Source organism: Saimiri boliviensis, chromosome 2 (assembly GCF_048565385.1).
Source record: "Saimiri boliviensis isolate mSaiBol1 chromosome 2, mSaiBol1.pri, whole genome shotgun sequence".
In the NCBI taxonomy this organism is placed as follows: Eukaryota; Metazoa; Chordata; class Mammalia; order Primates; family Cebidae; genus Saimiri; species Saimiri boliviensis.
Genome location: NC_133450.1, coordinates 131931572 through 131945902, shown reverse-complemented (window position 1 = coordinate 131945902; position 14331 = coordinate 131931572). Strand labels below are relative to the sequence as shown.

General features: G+C 54.8%; 1 protein-coding gene across 2 annotated transcripts; it reads right to left on the bottom strand.

Annotated features, from left to right (window-relative positions):
- Positions 1-396: 396 nt before the first annotated feature.
- CLBA1 (clathrin binding box of aftiphilin containing 1) lies at positions 397-14331 on the bottom strand. Of its 2 annotated transcripts, none has more exons than XM_003933345.4 (5): positions 13255-14331; positions 11427-11572; positions 9288-9414; positions 7197-7313; positions 397-5767 (listed from the first exon to the last, which is right to left on the bottom strand). In XM_003933345.4, the coding sequence occupies exons 1-5, from the start codon at positions 13672-13674 to the stop codon at positions 5606-5608; spliced, it is 972 nt and encodes a 323-aa protein (XP_003933394.1). In that variant the 5' UTR covers positions 13675-14331; the 3' UTR covers positions 397-5605. The 2 variants fall into 2 exon arrangements, with proteins under 2 accessions (XP_003933394.1, XP_010342207.1); XM_010343905.3 differs by having other exon boundaries at positions 5674-7051.

Below are 14331 nucleotides of genomic sequence, written 5' to 3'. Positions count from 1 at the left end.
GCAGTCTTGATCTATCTGCATTTTCCTGATGATTACTGATGGAGCATTAGTTTCATATGGCTGTTGGCCATCTGTATGTGGGTTGTTTTTAAATGTCTGCTCGGTGGGGCGCAGTTGCTCACGCCTGTAATCCCAGCACTTTGGGAGGCCGAGGCGGGCGGGTCACCTGAGGTCAGGAGTTCGAGACCACCCTGGCCTACATGGTGAAACCCCGTCTCTACTAAAGATACGAAAATTAGCTGGGCACTGTAGCACGTGCCTGTAGTCCCAGCTACTGGGGAGGCTGAGGCAGGAGAATCACTTGAACTCAGGAGGCGGAGGTTGTGGTGAGCCAAGAGGGTACCACTGCCACACTCCAGCCTGAGCGACAGAGTGAGGCTCTGTTCAGGTCCTTTCTATTTTTTCAATCAGGTTATCCGTTTTTTTTTTTTTTTTCCTGTTGAGTTGTTTGAGTTCCTTATGTATTTTGGATATTAACCCCTTCTCAGATACATGGTTTCCAAATATTTTCTCCGATTTCCGCGGCTGTCTCCTGGCTCTGTTGCTGGCTTCCTCTGCTAAGCAGAGGCCATCTACTTTTCCTCGCTGTATGCTACTTAAGTTGTCTCCACGTCTGGTCTGTTTGAATCAGGATTCATGGGAGAGCCACACATCACACAGCAGTTCACTCATGTCTTCGTTTAGGACCACCCCTTTTTCCTCGTGTTCTGCCATTTTCCATTTTGTTGATGTCAGCTCTCAGTTTTATTTCCCTCTTTCTACTTACTTTTGGTTTAATTTGCTCTTTTTCTTGTATATTAACATGAAATCTTGGGTGGTTTCATACTTTTCTTATTTTCTAATATAAAGATTTAAAGCTATAAATTTCCTTCTAAGCACTGCTTTCACTCAAATTTTGGTAAGTGCACTTTCATTATTCAGTTTCACATACTACGTTTCCAGCGATCTGGACATGTGCTGTTCCACTGACCTCTGGCCATGTAACCACCATCACTAGCTTCACAGCACGCAGCACCCTCCATCTGTTACCACCATGATCACACACCAGCGGCTGGCTGGGCTCAGGCTCTTGCTGGGATCTGTCAGGCCATTGCCGTCAGGCAGCGGCTGCAGCTGGACGCATCCCACCCTGAAGGCTTCCTCCCTCACAGGACTGGCCTGCTGGCCAGAAGACTCCAACAGCTGGGTCCTTGGACATCTGTCACCATCTTTCTGGGACTGCTCCAGGCGTTTCTCCAGCACAGAGGCTTCAGGGTGGCCAGATGGAAGACTCCAGCAGCTGGGTCCTTGGACATCTGTCACCATCTCTCTGGGACTGCTCCAGGCGTTTCTCCAGCACAGAGGCTTCAGGGTGGCCAGATGTTTTGCATGATGGCTAAAGCCTCTGAAGGCCATGTCCCTGGCGTCTGATGTGGTTGACAGCTTAGCATCTGATCTGCTTGGAGAGAGCTCCACATCCACTAGAAAGAATGAGCGCTCTGCAGCGTCACGTGGGTCAGGTGACCGTCATGTTCCTTCAGGGCCTCTGGGAATCAAAGGCCAGGATAGATTTACACGTTCAAGAAATTTATTTGGGGAAAGACTTGTGAAGGACAGAAAGCAGGAACAGGCAGAGGAAAGCTGCCAGCATGACACAGGCCTGACATCTGTGGGAGGAAGGGCCTTTGCCACACCCATGGGACCAGGACAGAGTGGCCACCTGAGGCCCAGGTGGGTGAAACGGCTTTATATATTTTCTTCAGATAACTGATGTGGTTTCTGTATCCTGGTTGATAATGCCTTCACTTTAAAAGAGTATTTCTTTTTCTTTTTTCAGATGGAGTCTCACTCTGTCTCCCAGGCTGGAGGGCAGTAGTGTGATCTCGGCTCACTGCAACCTTCCCCTTCCAGGTTCAAGTGATTCTCCAGCCTCAGCCTCTTGAGTAGCTGGGATTACAGGTGCCCGCCACCACACCCAGCTAATTTTTCTATTTTTAGTACAGATGGGGATTCTCCATGTTGGCCAGGATGGTCTCAAACTCCTGACCTCAGGTGACCCACCCACCTCAGCCTCCCGAAGTGCTGGGATTAGAGGCGTGAGCCACCACGCCCGGCCTGAAGAATATTTCAACGTATGTGAACTAGGTCGGCCTTCCTTTTCCCTTGGCACAGCAGCTGTGGGTCTGTGGCCTTCTGATGGGAAGTGAGGCATTGTTCATATTATTGCTTCTCTATACGAATCTCCTGTTTCCACCCGAGCTGCCTTTAGGAATGGAGGATGTGTTCAGGTTTTCTCTATACGGCACCTGCTGGCAGTTACAGATTCTTGGATCTGTAAAAAGTTATTAGTGATTCAATTTTGAAATATTTTTCCTTCATTCTGTCTCCTATTCCTGATCTGGGACTCCAGTCACACCCAAATCAGGCCACTGCCTTTGCCCCACAGCCCTCAGCCCTCTGTCGTTTGCCCTCCCTGCTGTGTTTGGATCTTCCTGAGTGACCAGTCTTCCAGAAAACTGACCCGTTCCTCTGTGGGGTCCAGTCTGCTGCTAAGCCTGTCTAAAGAGCACTCATTTATATACCATCGTCTTCATGTTTAGCTCTTCCTTTTGTTCTTTTCTGAAGTTTCCATGTTTGTGCTGGACGTCTCTTCACGGATGCCACCTGCCGTTTCCACGGGCCTCCCCACCTCCCCGGAGTTCTCTCGCAGCCCTTGACGTATAGTTTGACCACCGGGCTGTCTCCGCTTCCGCTGCTCACTGTGCCTCACGTTTTCTTGCCTTTTCATGTGTCCTGTAATGTCTCATTGTAGGCTCGACATTTCATGTAACAGAACAGTAGAGGCTGAAGAAAACAGCGTTTATTTCCAGAGGGGGACACGGGTCTTCTGCTGCCACGTTGCCAGAGCGGGCATGGAACTGTTGCTCCCCATAGCTGAGCTGGCTCTGGACGTCCCTGCAGCTGTGGTGAAGGCCTCAGACGTCCTGAGGGTGGCATCGGGGCACGTGCTTGTGTGGGGCCTGAAGGTCTGAGCGCGGTGGTTCTGGACGTGCCTGAGGTCTGAGCGCGGCGATTCTGGGGCCGGAAGTCTGAGGTGATTCTGGACATCAGCCTGTGTGTCGCGCCAAGCTACCAGCTTCGGAGGCTGCAGGATTTCTCCCTTCCTCAGCCAGACCACCATCCTTCCAGTCACTGGAGGCTTCCTTTGCCCTCCATTCCGGCGCCTTGCCTGGTGCCCGGGGGCTCTTGTGGCCCTGCTCCTCTTCTTCAGCTTCGGGGGCTTGTCTCCTGCCCACAATCCCAGAGCCCCTGGTGGGGCTCCAGACTTCGGGAACAAAAATCCCAGCACGTCTGTGAGAGGGCGTTCCCGGGTGGTGTCCGCAGCTCCCTGCCCCCAGTCCCAGCTTTTGACACTCTTCCCAAGCATTCAGTGTGGTCCTGAGGGAGGCCAGGGAGCTCTGGATGTGTCTGTCGCAGGAGACCTCCAGATCCTGGGGGCTTGGCGGCTGTGGGCAAGCGGTTTGCATGCACCTCGCCTGGTCCCTCCTTACCTGACTCTGTGGGGTCCTCCTTCCTCTCACTGCCCACTGGGGATGAGAGCAGCAGGGCCTCTCTTCTCTGCTGGGTGGGACAGAAGTCAGGGTTGGAACCTGCTGCCTCTGAGGTTCCTGTGAGGGCCACAGGGAGGTCAGGACAGAGTCTTGGCCTTCTGAGGTCTGTGGGTCACCCACGTCCAGCCAGGTGAGGAGCAAGAGCCACCATGGGTGACACGGTGATGCCATAACATAGTCTAAACCTGAATCTTGGAATGAAAGGTGCAGGATGGAATATCTTGGCTTGTTAAAATCTTTTTTTTTTGAGACAGAGTTTTGCTCTGGAGTGCAATGGCGTGATCTTGGCTCACCACAACCTCCACCTCACAGGTTCAAGCAATTCTCCTGTCTCAGCCTCCTGAGTAGCTGGGACTACAGGTGCCCGCCACCACACCTGGCTAACTTTTGTATTTTTAGTAGAGGTGAGGCTTCACCATATTGTCCAGGCTGATCTTGAACTCCTGACCTTGTGATCCACCCGCTTCGGCCTCCCAAAGTGCTGGGAACACAGGCGTGAGCCACCGCTTCTGGCCTAAAGTCTAACTTCTAAAGGCTAGGAAGCTAGGGCACCTCCTGGAGGGTCTTGCTGGTTCCAAAAGACGGTGCCTTTGAAAGAAGCTGCATGTTACAAAAACAGTCTCTAAATTCCCACTTTTAGCTGGCTGAAAATGCAAAAAAAATTAAGGCAGCTTTCCAAAACATGTGACGTCAAAAACAAACAAAAAGGAACTATCCTCATCATATACCTCAAAGCCTCTGGCTGCACAGCTGGGTGGCTGAGGCCAGGGTGCATGCAGGGACATCACTTCCTCCTCCCCTCCTGATGGAAACACCTGCCCATCACTGCACACATCCCACTGATAACTACGGCGACATGGAGGCTACGGTCCTGCAAGTGGCCTTGGCTGGAACAGAGACAGCCAGGGTGGCCACTTGCTTAGACTTCAGTCCTCTCCTGGGGACGGGATTTCAAGTATCAGTCCCCCCAGTCGATGAACCAGTGAGAACAGGCTTATCTAGGCCGTTTTATTTAATAAAATTGTGCAAAAGTCAGGCCTGATTTCTTGGCTCTGCCCTTTGAAGAGAATGGTTTTCCTTGGCAGAGAATGAGGGAAAGCCATGGGCCCACTAGAAGCTTTCTCAGGCCAGTGGTGTGACCTCCTGTCCATAGCCGTGAGGGAGAGAGGCCTGTCCTGAGGCTGCTGGGCAGGGGCGGGGCACAGGCAGTGAGCGAGGGGCCTTCGAGGCACTGAGGAGACAGCACAGCTGCATGCCCAGCAGCCAGGGGCACGGCAGAGTGGGACAGACAGAAGGGTTTCTGAGCACTCTTTTTTTTTTTGAGATGGGGTTTTGCTCTGTTGCCCAGGCTGGAGTACAGTGGCTCGATCTCGGCTTACCGCAATATCTGCCTCCCAGGTTCCAGTGATTCTCTTAGCCTCCCAAGTAGCTGGGCCTACAGGCATGCGTCACCATGTCCAGCTAATTTTGTATTTTTAGTAGAGATGGGGTTTCTCCATGTTGGTCAGGCTGGTTTCAAACTCCTGACCTTAGGTGATCTGCCCACCATGGCCTTCCAAAGTGCTGGGATTACAGGCGTGAGTCACCGTGCTCGGCCTCTCAGCTGTCCCTCTGGTACCATTTCAGCGCCTTCCCCTTTGACCATGAGTTGTTCCCCCTGGGCTAAGCAGCCCAGAAGCCATGCCCAGGGTCCATCCCTAGGCATCCCCCAGCAGCTGCCAGCAGCATTCACATGGGGTAGGGGACCCCTGGGTGTCCCCTGGGTGCTGGCAGCCTGCCATTGTGCCCAGAAGCCTCTGCCTACCACGAGGACTGGCTCTGCCAAGGACACACCCTCTGTCTCTCGGTGAGACCTGAGACGGGCCCAGAGCACAGGACAGGTCCCGTTGGACAGATTCCGGGAAATGGGCCTGGGATCTGGAAAACCGCTCCACAGACAGTTCTGGTTTCCAGCATCGAACCCAGCCAGGAAGAAAATGAAAAATCCCTCATAAAGGTATAAAGTACTCCTGATTTTAGCAAATATCGCTATTAAAGAATGTCAGTTTTAGGTTGCGTGGCGTGAACATCTTTTTCCGTGGAAGAGTGAAGTGCTGCCCACCTCTGCAGGAGGGGGTCTTCAGGAAGCGGCTGCAGGCCGTCAGGCTCCCCTGCCTGCTGCCAGGCGGCCCCGAGAGCTGAGAGGAGAGGACAGCAGTCAGGCACGCGCACCCCCAGCAACCAGAAACATGAGCTTGGGCATTTGCCTCGGCGTCCCTGCCTCTCGGCCCCTCAGTGTCCTCTCCTTGGTTCTCCTCTTAGGAACCTCGTGGAATGGCAGCCTCACCATGGGGCCTGTGGCTTGAGCCTGGAGCCAGCCCCTACAACAGTGGGGGCCCACATCTTAGGCGGGGTCTCTGGCCCTTGTCCTATGTGTCTGGCACTCCTTGGTGGCGGCTGCCACTGCCCTGCACACTCACAGCCTGCAGTGTCCACTCATGGACTACACCACAGGCTTCCCCACAGAGCTGTGGCTGGACGCCGACCCTGGCATTGGCTGTTGTCAGCCACACAGCCACAAGCATCTCTTCTGGGCCCGCTGCTCTAGGACAACCCTCCTGTGCTGGGCTGTTTTGCAAAAAGATAGACAGCCAGTGAAAATGGATGATGAAGGCCCTCTCCTGTGTGCCCCATGGCACTTGTCACCTGTGTGCTGACCATCCAGGTCACCACCTCACGTCAGCTGTGCCACAATCATGCCAAATTCTTGCCCGGAAGCTGACCTGGCCACCTCCTGTGCTATGCAACCTTCCTGCTGTCCTAGCTCACCTTGTCCCCTCCTGCCAGGCCACAGGGCAGTACTTCACCCCTGTGCCTCCCTGCATGTCACTCTTCATGCTGATGGCCACCCATACGCCCCTCTCACCATCTCCTGGGTGCACACAATGAGCCCTGACTGCTCTAGGGTCCTGGGTCTCCAGGTGAGCAGGAAACCAGCTGAGCGAGGCCTGGCCAACTCGCCCCTCCTGCAATACGTGGTCTCCGAATAAAGCCCTTCTTCCCCCTGATAAGAGAGGCTACAGGAAGAAGACCCCTCTCTGCCCATCCCCTCTTCCCGCCTTGAGCCCTGCTGTGACAATGTGAAGGGACTCTGCAGCAGGAACCTGAGCTCCTGAGAGAAGAGCTGCCGACAGATCCTGTGGAAGGTACATGGCCCACAGCTGAAGCCGCCACAGTCAGATCTGTTCACGACAGCTGCCAGGCGGACTCAATGTCCTGTCCCAACAGTCTCAAGCTGGCCCTGCCCCATCCTTCCAGCCTTGTCACCCACACGGCGGGCTCAGCTTCCCTGCAGCTCTCTTCTCTGCCTGGCTGGCTTCTCCTGGTAGTTCTCCTGGGTCCTCTGGCCTAAGAGTCTTTGTGGATGACATACTGATATTCCTGGGCACGCTGCAGTGGGGTTCACACTTTGCTTGTCTGCCCTAAATAGTAGAAATGTTTGTTTTCTTTAAGTCCACAAGGTTTAAAGGAAGAAAACCTGCAACTGACTTACAGAAAAAGCGAAGGGTGGCACCTGTATGGGCACAGCCAGCGCAGTCCCCTGGCCTCTCCTCGGCGGCCACTCACCTTGGTCTGGATCAGGGCTTTGCAATGGTGGAGGCGGAAGCTGCTGACAGTCAGGAGTCCTTCAGGCTCTTTGAGGTCAGAATCGTCCATGATGTGGCCCTGGCCTCCAGAAAGGTCCTAAGGAGACAGACCCGTCAGCCAGCCACCCTTTGTCTCCTGTTGCTTTTCAACCTGAGCCCTCTACTCACTTCATTCTACAATGGCAAACTTCTCTCAGGCCCCGCTGAAGGTCAGGCCGGCCAGCTTCCCCTGCATGGCCCTGCCACTTACTGCCCATCCCCGGCTCACGGGCCTCCCTCCCTCCAGGACCTCATGCCCCTCAAACTGCTCAACAGAATGTCTTCACAGCCACTTTCAGGACACACCCTTCAGGCTGCTGCCACACGGAGCTATCCCACCTCTAAGCCTCCTATTCAGGAGGCTTCCCCTATGCCCTAGCCTCCTGGTTCTGTTTTCTTCGCACAATGACACAGCCAGGGCTGACCTCACTGGGAACCTCTTCCTTTCCGCCCTCGCTTCCTTCCTGTCCAGCCCAGTGTGCAGCCCATGGGCCGCCAGGGCAACCATTTTCATGCCCATCTTCACCAGGACCAATCTGCCTGCCTGGCCAGTCCTTTCTGAGTCTGAGTTTTTCATGTTTGAAAATTTCCATAAGGTTTAAGAATGAAGAAAGATCCTTGCCATCTAGATCGCTGAAAGGTGGCCCTCCCTATGACTGACGTTTTCTGTGACAGCTCAGGAGCTTGAGCGTGTGCGTGGCAGTGTGTGCGTGGCAGTGCTGTGCGTGTGGCGGTGTGTGTGTGCATGGCGGTGTGTGCGCAGCAGTGTGTGCATTGCGGTGGGTGCTCACAGCAGTGTGTGCATGGCAGTGGTGTATGCACACACGGCAGTGTGTGCATGTGCGACGGTGTGCACGCATGGCAGTGATGTGCATGCAGCAGTATGCATATGGCGGCATGTGCACACGCAGTGGTGTGTGTGCGCTGCAGCGTGTGTGTGGGCTGCAGTGTGTGTGTGGCAGTGTGCGGGCTGTAGTGTGTGCGTGCGGCAGTGTGTGGGCTGCAGTGTGTGTGTGGCGGTGTGTGTGGGCTGCGTGTGTGTGGCAGTGTGTGCGTGCGATGGTGTGTGAGCTGCAGCATGTGTGTGGCGGTGTGTGTGAGCTGCAGTGTGTGTGTGGCGGTGTATGTGGGCTGCAGCGTGTGTGTGGGCTGCAGTGTGTGTATGGTGCTGTGTGTGTGGCAGTGTGTGGACTGCAGTGTGTGTGTGGCGGTGTGTGTGGGCTGCAGTGTGTGTGGCGGTGTGTGGGCTGTAGTGTATGCGTGTGGCAGTGTGTGGGCTGCAGTGTGTGTGTGGCGGTGTGTGGGCTGTAGTGTGTGCGTGCGGCAGTGTGTGTGTGGCGGTGTGTGGGCTGTAGTGTACGTGTGTGGCAGTGTGTCGGCTGCAGTGTGTGTGTGGCGGTGTCGGCTGCAGCATGTGTGTGGGCTGCAGTGTGTGTGTGGCAGTGTGTGGGCTGTAGTGTACGCGTGTGGCAGTGTGTCGGCTGCAGTGTGTGTGTGGCGGTGTGTGTCGGCTGCAGCGTGTGTGTGGGCTGCAGTGTGTGTGTGGCGGTATGTGGGCTGTAGTGTGTGTGTGGCGGTGTGTGTGGGCTGCGTGTGTGGCAGTGTGTGCGTGTGACGGTGTGTGAGCTGCAGCATGTGTGTGGTGGTGTGTGGGAGCTGCAGTGTGTGGGCTGCAGTGTGCGTGTTGCGGTGTGCGTGTGGTGGTGTGTGGCGGTGTATGCGTGTGGCAGCGTGTGCACAGCCATGTGTGTGAACTGATGCGTGGCTCTCTGTGTTTGTTGTCTGCTGCAGGCTCAGACTGGTTCCTTGCAGAGCATTTCCCTGCCTCCTGCTCTAGGCTTTGCTGGCTCCTGCCTCAAGCATTAGGGATTTATCCAATGGCCCTGACACATTTATGGGGCCACCTAGTGGCTTTAACCCACCTATGTCCAGGTGACCCCACACTTCTACCCTTGGAAGCAGCCAAGGGCCACTGGCCACAGTGAAGTCCAATCACACTCCCAGGAGCCCTGTCTCAGCCCAAACCACCTACCTTCTGCATGGCATCTATCCCGAGAATGAGAAAAAAATTTTCCTGGCAATGAGATTCGCTCCAGAGGCACTGAGAAGCAGACGCGTATGTGTTCTGAAGGACTCTCCAGAGTTTCCTAGATTCATTACTGGAAAATAGATGCAACTGTTAAAAGGTGACCTTGAAGGCCTTCTGATGAGGTCACTGCAGCACTGCCCAAGGCACACAGCAGGCACCTGGCCTTGACCCCTAAGCTGAGACTCACAAGAGCCAAGAGGCACATGGCTGTTAAGAACCCTAAAAAGAGCGTTCCCTGCAGGAGCCCTGAGCTGTCTCATTTATTGACCCATTCACACTTTTATTCAAACAGCACGTGCCGTCCTGCAGCACCCCAACCCCCCTCCCAGGCCCTCTCTGCGCCTCACACCACCTGCCCTGGCAGTGTCCTTACTGTCTCCTCCAAGGAGCAGACGCTTCATGGGGCCAGGTATTTTGCTGGTTTTGTTCACTCAAGTGCTTAGAACTGTGCTGAGTACAAAACAGATGCTCACAAACGAATGGGAGACTGTCTACTACGTGTCACACATCACTGCTATGTGCTGTGGGGGACTGAGACGAGTCTCCTGTAAGCAGTTCACGTGCTAGCAGAAAAGGGAAATTGACTGCAAGGCCAGGTGTGGTGGTTCACCACCCAGCACTTTGGGAGACTGAGGAGGGCAAATCACTTGCACTCGGGAGTTCGAGACCAGCCTGAGCAACATAGCAAAACCCTGTCTCTACAAAAAAATACAAAAATTAGCTGGGTGTGGTGGTATGTGCCTGTAGTCCCAGTTCTTGGGAGGCTGAGGCAGGAGGATCACTTGAGCCCAGGAGGAAGAGGTTCCAGTAAGCTGAGATCACGCCACTGCACTCCAGATAACTACAGAAGAAAGCCAGATGTGCTAAATGCCAAACCATTTTCAAAATATGCCAATGTTCAGAACACACAAACCATGCTCTATTCCACCCGCAACGTGCCAGCCAGCCTTCTGTCCCATGAGTGTACAGCCCTGCCAGGTCCTGACACCCAGGACCCCCATTCCTCTGGGTCCACGAGTAGTGCTGCTGCGGACAGAGGTGTCAGTACTGCCAGCACGGTGACCTCCCGCACCACCAGCTTGCTGGGACATTTTTGGCAGTTTTTCTCCAGGATCATGCTTTGCAGAAGCACCACACACAGAGTGCACACTGGTCATCTGGGCAATGCTGGCTGCAGCCTTCTGGGCTCCAGGCCTGTCTTCAGGCCCCTGTGGAGTGTACTCTGGAGCAGGTGCTGGGATGGACCCCAGTAGAGGCCACAGTGGGCCAGGGCTAGAGCCCAGAACGGCCTGTCTGTAGAGTCTTCTGAAAGTCCAGGCCTGCTCAGAGACACACAAATCAGCAGACCAACCTTGCTCTCCCCTGGCTGCTGGGAAACCCACTCCACAGACCACACCGAGAAACAGGGAAGCCAACTCACTCCAGCCTTCACTTCCCTCCTCCCTCTGGGGCTTTGGGCCAACTTCTCCCGAGCTTCTCAACCACTGCTGCATAATCCACAGAGCACTGTTTCTTTCTCAACGTTCAGTTGAAAGTGTGTCCCTAGAAAATGGCCATCTGCAAACGACTGCATGTGTGACTTCCCCTAGGAGCCCACAGCCCTGCAGCCAGCACTGGGAGCACACCCATGGGGCTGGGCCTGGGGCTGAGAATGGGGCTCCAGAGTGTGGAGTATTTTCTAGAACTCTGTGGCTGAGGACCATGAGGCAGCCAGTGCCCACTCAGTCATGTTCCCCAGGAGGCCCCTGTACCCACTGCCCAGGCCCACCAGCCGCTCACACTGAGTGTGAGTCCCCCAGCCTTCCACCAGCACTGGCACTGAGACCCAGGGGGAGCAGGGCTCGGGTCCAGCTGCTCCAGGTGACCTGGTGTGGGAGGGGATGAACAGGGCTTGGAGTGGAGGGCCACAGCTGGCGCATCAATCCTGCTGCCCTCTCCCAATAGGACCCCTGTGACCCATAGATGGCAGGGCCTTCAGAAGACATGGCCCTAGAAAGGCAAAAACAAAGCCTCACACATCTACTTTTATCAAACAAAAGTAAAAATGGGGTTGCTGCATGAAATATTTCTTAAGTTCATTACCACAATTTATGCACACATTCATGGCCAGGCTTTTCTTCACTGCTTATTTCTAGAAAATGGTCTAGGGTGGAAATGTCTTCAGCTGCCTGCTGAACTGTTATTTCTTGAAAAGCACACTTTAAAATGTTCTCATAGCTGAGAATGGGCTGAAAAGAAAAAAACAAAAGCATACTAAAGTTAGGAGAAAGACACATCATGTTACGTTATTCCAAAGAAATAATTATGATACCCATGAAATCTGTAATTGATCATACCATTAGCGTTACTATCACTTGACATAGTCATTCCTAAAAATCACATTAGCAAAATCACACAAAACCAGAGGGCTCAAGGGAAAAGTGAGGTTAGGGCAAAACATCAAAACTTTGTCAGTGACACATGAAAAAAGATGGCTACCCAATAATGTTAGCACTGTTTTCCATGTTTGGTGAAGAAATTATATATACTACAATAAGCACAGCACTGTACCTTGGAAAAGGCAAAGGCTCGCGGGCTGAGTTACCGTGAACAGGCGGGAGGAGGGCGGTCTGAACTGGGCGAGGTCCTAACACCAGGTGTGGATAGGTGTGCTACACTGGGGCGCTGATAGCTGTTTGAGGGTGTGCGTATGCGACTCTCATGTATTCCAGTGTGCCTCAGCTCAGCAGGGGGCAGTTTTCTGCATTCACCTACTCTTTCTTGTGAAATTTCAACTGTGCTCAAATTGTTCCCTGATATGTCAATCATGCTGGAAAACAAATCCTGTGTTCAAAACAAGCATGACAGCAGACCTTACTCTATTAGAGTGGATCTTGTCAGGGTCCAGGGAAACTGACCGGTTTAGAAAACAATCCAGTCCTGAGAACCGCAATATCTTTATTTCCTTCCTCTGGTTTTACTTCTTTTTTTTTTTTTTTGAGATGGAGTTTCGCTCTTGTTACCCAGGCTGGAGTGTGCAATGGCGCGATCTCGGCTCACCGCAACCTCCGCCTCCTGGGTTCAGGCAATTCTCCTGCCTCAGCCTCCTGAGTAGCTGGGATTACAGGCACGCGCCACCATGCCCAGCTACTTTTTTGTATTTTTAGTAGAGACGGGGTTTCACCATGTTGACCAGGATGGTCTCGATCTCTTGACCTCGTGATCCACCCGCCTTGGCCTCCCAAAGTGCTGGGATTACAGGCTTGAGCCACCGCGCCCGGCCTGGTTTTACTTCTTATCTCTCATGATGATGTTCGGGATGAATCATTTGGGAAGAAGTGGCAGAGAAAGCAGACAATGGAAGGAGAAAGAAGACAGGAAAAAAGAAGGATCAGAGGCGTCACCAGCAGTAAACACGTGACAGTCAGCTCTCAAAGAGAGCAGGGGGCAAGGGGCTGAGGGCTGGGACCAGGGCTCCTGGACAGGTCAGATCGGGCATCACCCAATTCATAACAACAAGTTGAAATGTGATCATGTGATTTTAGAATCTCTGAGACTTTTGAACTCTGCAGATTCAGAATTCAGACATAAAGGTCCTCCCTACATGCCCTGACCTGGGGCCTGTGCAGCCTGCCAATGGGGAGTGGACAGGCCGGGGGAGGAATGGTCAGAGAGAGGGATCCAGCTCAGGTGGCCCCCACCTGGCCTTGGCATGACCCATTTCTGCAGCCTCCTCTGCCAACTCATTCCTTTCCTGGCCTCAGGATGGGACTGCCAACCACATGGCCAGGGATGAAGGCCAGGAGAAAAGCATATCCTCCAAGGCTGTCAGCCACTCCCTGGCCAGCACACCACAGCAGTCAGGGTTGCAGGTCTCTTGGTGTGTACACACGTCCCACTCAACATGGTGACCACAGCGCTGTAGAAATACCTCAGAAGGTGGGATAGCAGCAGTTCCTGTCACCCAAGGTCCACCCTGGCACAGTTGGTGAGAACTGCACTCCTTTGGGGTAGAAGTGGTGCTCGGTGGCTGGAGTTCCGTGGGTCCCTCCAGGAGTTCCAGCGACTGCGAGAATTGTCCGGACTTAGCTGAAAATTCCCGAAAGCCTTCAAACTCCCCCCAAGTGCTGCTGTGTTCCCCAGGGTCAGGACACCGGGTGGTGCAGGTGGAACCACCCTCACGGGGCAGGGAGTTGCTAGCTTTCCCATCCGACAGAAGGTCAGGGGAGATCCGTATCCATTCCAAAGTGTCATCACTCAGCCCCTCAGGTGCCACTCGGAGGGAAGCCTTGGCTGCTTCCGTCTGGAAGTCACTCAAAGGCTCTTCCTCCAGCTCCTGCCGGTCTTGCATCTTGGAGCCGCCAGGCCAGCAGAGGCCCGATGGGCGGCTGCTCTTGAGACACGCACACCACAGTGCTGGCCGCCCAACCTTCCCCTGCCCTGGATAGGGCCTGGGACGCGCAGGAGTGCCCCGGGATGCCCAGTGGCTGATGGTGGAGAGTTCCCACGTGCTGCTGTCGAGGTGACACTAGTCACAAGCACGGCCCGGTCGCCCGGGAGTCCTGGCTTCCTCCTACGCGCGCCAGCGCGGAGTCCGACACAGGGGCGCGTCCCGGATCCACGGCAGGTGTGCGACGAGCGGCCCAAGGCGGGGCTCCTTCTCTGGAGAGAGTGTCAAGCGGGCCTGGGAGCCCCACGCTGACCAGAGGAGCGGGAGCCGAGCTCCCACTGGAGGCCCGAGTGGGAAGGAGGGGTGCGGCGCCCCGGGGTCTCCAGAGAGTCCCTCTCGCACGCGGCCCGCAGGGCACCCCTGGACCGCCGAGTATGGACAGGGTCCGAGGTGGCCGGCTGAGCACCCAGCCCGCGGCTCGCAAGGGTCCCCACGCGTCCTGGACCCAGGGCCCGCACGCACCTTCGTCGCCGTCTCGCTTGGGCCCGGCGGGGTGAAGCCGGGCGAAACCTGCCACCAGCCGTCCCCTCAAGCCCGCGCCGCCGTTGCCCGGCAACG

Excerpts from the sequence above, each read along its gene's own strand:
- CLBA1 (XM_003933345.4), bottom strand. The coding sequence starts at position 13,674 with ATGCAAGACCGGCAGGAGCTGGAGGAAGAGCCTTTGAGTGACTTCCAG. Across the intron at positions 9,415-11,426 it reads GAATGTGTGCATAAATTGTG|TAATGAATCTAGGAAACTCT; the intron begins GTAATGAACTTA and ends TCTATTTTCCAG. Across the intron at positions 5,768-7,196 it reads AAGCCCTGATCCAGACCAAG|CTCTCGGGGCCGCCTGGCAG; the intron begins GTGAGTGGCCGC and ends CTCTCCTCTCAG.